The sequence below is a fragment of the Egretta garzetta genome, unplaced genomic scaffold (assembly GCF_000687185.1).
Source record: "Egretta garzetta isolate BGI_Z169 unplaced genomic scaffold, ASM68718v1 scaffold557, whole genome shotgun sequence".
Taxonomy (NCBI): domain Eukaryota; kingdom Metazoa; phylum Chordata; class Aves; order Pelecaniformes; family Ardeidae; genus Egretta; species Egretta garzetta.
In genome coordinates this window covers 707,843-711,421 of record NW_009260264.1, presented here as the reverse complement: position 1 = coordinate 711,421, position 3,579 = coordinate 707,843, and the positions used below count along the sequence as shown (strand labels likewise).

The 3,579-nt window shown below is 50.9% G+C and overlaps 1 protein-coding gene across 1 annotated transcript in view; it reads right to left on the bottom strand.

The window, feature by feature from the left end:
* The window catches only part of SLC10A4 (solute carrier family 10 member 4), a 2,931-nt gene extending 2,736 nt beyond the window's left edge, over positions 1-195 (bottom strand). Inside the window, exon 1 of the mRNA XM_035897701.1 lies at positions 56-195. Within this exon, the coding sequence (XP_035753594.1) occupies positions 56-195 (140 nt within the window). The remainder of the gene's footprint in view (positions 1-55) is intronic.
* Positions 196-3,579: the final 3,384 nt, after the last annotated feature.

The following is a 3,579-nucleotide window of genomic DNA, read 5'->3' as shown; positions in this document are numbered from 1 at the left end:
TCCCCCGCCGCGCCCCTCGATGCGACCCCTGGCAGCCCACGCCTGGAGCCGTCACCGCCGCCTGCATCCTCCCGAGGGCCGGGGAAGCGCCCGGCTTTTCCAGCGGAGCAGCCGTGGCATCGGGGGATTGACTTTGGCATCAGCATCAGCAAGGAAACCGGCGTGGCAGTGCCACCCGATGCGGGTGGGCAGCATCGGTCCCCCTCTGCTGAGGGATACCCCTTCCCCCTCTAGGCAAATCTCCGGCCGCTGTGAAGGCTGCAGGAACGGGTGAGGAAGGATGCGAAGCTCTTTCAGGAGTTTGGGGAGGCACTGCTTTCTGCCGGTGGGGTCCCAGGAGGTTGTAAGGAGAGGCAGTCAGTGCGGGTGGAAGAAGCAGACAAGCTTACAGGCACACAAGTGTTCAAACCAGAGTAAGAAATGCCCATCACCCAAAAAGAATCACACCCAAGAGTGATTACGGTGTTGTCAGTCATAAAACTGTGCTTAAAACGTTTACCCTATCTTAATCTTTGTATTTGATAATTGCGTGTTGCCCTATTCCTTTGCAAGCGAAATGCTGTCTGGGATGCCAGGCTGGGCACACAAGGGCAGGAGCTCCCGAGAGAGGAGGGCAGCTTCCAAAAGCTGGATGGACATCGGTGACTCTTACTCTGCATGCTTGGCACCACTGCTGCCCGTGTCTCAGGATCATAAACATCTTTTCTTCTTTAACCCAGAGGATTTGGAGGGTGTGCAGCTGCTGCTTCACATCACCGCTCCTGGGTGGGAGTAGCTGGCTCAGCAGGTAGCATCCCCAGGGGCTGCCCCTTGGCTTCCACCCCGAGCCTGCTGCTCTGCTCCACGCAGAGCGTCTCGGGTCACAGCTCAAGGAGGGTGCACCAAATTTAAGGGGAGAGCCTATGGGAGCCACCCTGACCAGCTGCTTGCCTTAAGCTCCATCAGACAGCAAGTTTCTCAAAAATTTATTTGGGTAAAATTTTCAGCTGTGCCAGGATTCAAGTAGAAATTATTGGTGACTCAAGAGAAAAACAGACTATTTCCTTTTTAAACCGTTAATTCTTATGTGGTGCACAGGCAACACAAGAAGTGCAAGTAGTACCTAGTGACAAAATCCCAGGTATGGCAACCTTGCCAAAATGATGCCAAGTTCAATGTTGTTCTGCCCGTGTTTGTTTCCTTGTCGTTAGCCTGAGGAGAGCACAGGGAAGATGAGTCAACGGGGCTGAACAACCAAATAGGATCCAGATTGCATTAGTTCATTCATATTTTTGGGCTCTGTGTGCTGCTAGGCTGTGCAGGTCTCTTGGCTTTCTGAGCCAACAGTGTCCTCTGGACTTAATTTTCGGGTCTGTACGCAGAAAAATGCTTTCAGTATTATTTGTTGTCCTTCTTAAAGTCTTACCCCTGCTGTATCGTACCCCATCCTTCATGTAGCCAATATTTGGCTTCCTAACATGCAGGTCATTTGCTTACCGTACCCTCCCAGGTTGGCAAGTGATGCCCGTGCAGCTTCCCTGCAGCGGGACCGATCACCGTCGGCAAGCCCAGGCTGGGTCAGTTGTGCAGCACACAAGGCAGCGGCTTATCGAACAGGCATGAAGGGCACAGGCTGGGCCTCTTCTTTTATCTCTGAGTGTTGCTCCCCAAACTCCCCGCTAGAACAGGGCTGAGCATGGGAAGATATCTTTGTGCCATAGCATCTAACGTATCACACAGGCAGTTACAGGAGGAGTTGGGTAAGCCTAGACCCAGTGAAGCAAATGCGTCCTGCTCCAGAGCCCGCCCAGTCATCGTAAACTTCAGTTTCAAGGGACAATGAATTTATCAGCTGAAATTCGAACTCAAGTCTTGGTTTAAACAAGAGCAGTACCGCTGACTTCAGGGAAAGCCAAGTCTGAGCCCAGCCCAGGTGCTTCGGTAACTGTCCGTCCATTGGGTACCGTCACTGCGGGCTGGCACCCGGCATATTTTCACAACCAGCATGTAGAGTGAAAAAATGTCGTATCTACCATTGAGCAGAGTTCTTGTCTCTTTAACTTGCTGCAGGCTTTCCTGATATGTCGTCGTTACAGTACAGGCTGGGGTCTGGAGTGATGCTAAGTAGTTTTGCAGCATCTGGCCGCGAGGCAGCCATCTCACACGTAGTGCACACCACGATGTATCTAAATCAGTGGCTAATTCCTTCTCTGTTTTCTTTTGTGGAGGGTGGGAGAATGCATATTGCCTGCCCTGCTATTACTGGAAGCAACAGATTGACTATTCGAGTATAAAAAGACTTGGCAAATAAAACCGATCATGTATCATTCTCAAATTATTCCTTGTTAGTCCTTCTGTTGAAAAATGGGTGAGAGGATAAGAGATAGCAAGAGCAAAGGAGAGGGAGGGAAAGGACTCACTGAAATACGAGGTGGTTGTATTTTGTAACTTGCCAATAGTATTGCCTTACTTTATTCTTAGGAGGGGTTTGATTTCTATAGGAGAGCACCTGTGCTATAAACCAGCCTGGAGTAGCAGAAGTCCTTCAAACATGAGGAGTTTTGTTTGCTCTTTTATAACAGGATTTTTTGTGCCTTCCCTTTATTTAACTGGAAACAAAGGTGAAAAACAGAGGATAGGCTTGTAAGGAATTTTGACAGTGCTGTAAGCGACCTTGCTGTTCAGGCAGCTAGTGACTGCTCCAGCACCTTGTGCGGAGATGGCGTTTGAATCACTTGCCAGGAGAACCTGCCAGGGACTAAAAGCATCTGGCATAGCCCAGCATTTTTACAGAACTGCAATCATTGCATATATGCAACGAGGTCCTTTCAGTGTCCCCCCAGGGGAAGTCGCTGTGGGTGTCGTGTGCTGAGTTTGGGGCGACAAGAGGAGGTTTGGCGTGTTGTCCTGGTTTCGGCTGGGATAGAGTTAATTTTCTTCACAGTAGCTAGCATAGTGCTGTGTTTTGGATTTAGTACCAGAAGAATGTTGATAACACGCTGATGTTTCTAGTTGTTGCCAAGTAGTGCTCAGACTACTCAAGGACTTTTTGAGCTTCTCCTGCTCAGCCAGATGCACAACAAGCTGGGAAGTACAGCACAGCTAGGACAGCTAACCCAAACTGTCCAAAGAGCTATTCCATACCATGTAACGTCATGCTCGGGGGGGGTTAGTTAGTTCGGTCGATCGGTCGCGGGCAGAGTGGTCGCAGCTCGGGCTGTGTGATCGCGGCTCGGGGGGAGTGATCGCTGCTCGGGACGGGCTGGGCATCGGTCAGCAGGTGGTGAGCAATTGCATTGTGCATCCCTTGTTTTTTTTTTCTTTTCTCCTATTCTCTCCCCCATCCCACAGAGGGAGTGGGGGGAGTGAGCGAGCGGCTGCGTGGTGCTTAGCTGCCAGCCGGGTTAAACCACGACACGTGTGCAGCCATTAATACCTGTTGCTCCCCAGGCTTAGGAGCCTCAGGCAGGAAGGGTTGGTTTGCAAATCCCGAGCAGGTTATGGATGAGGCAGGCACCTCATCCCAAATCCCAACCGTGTTGCTCTTCAGGTGCATGGATGCCGTGTTTATGAGCGCTATGTAAAAGCAGGATGATGGGG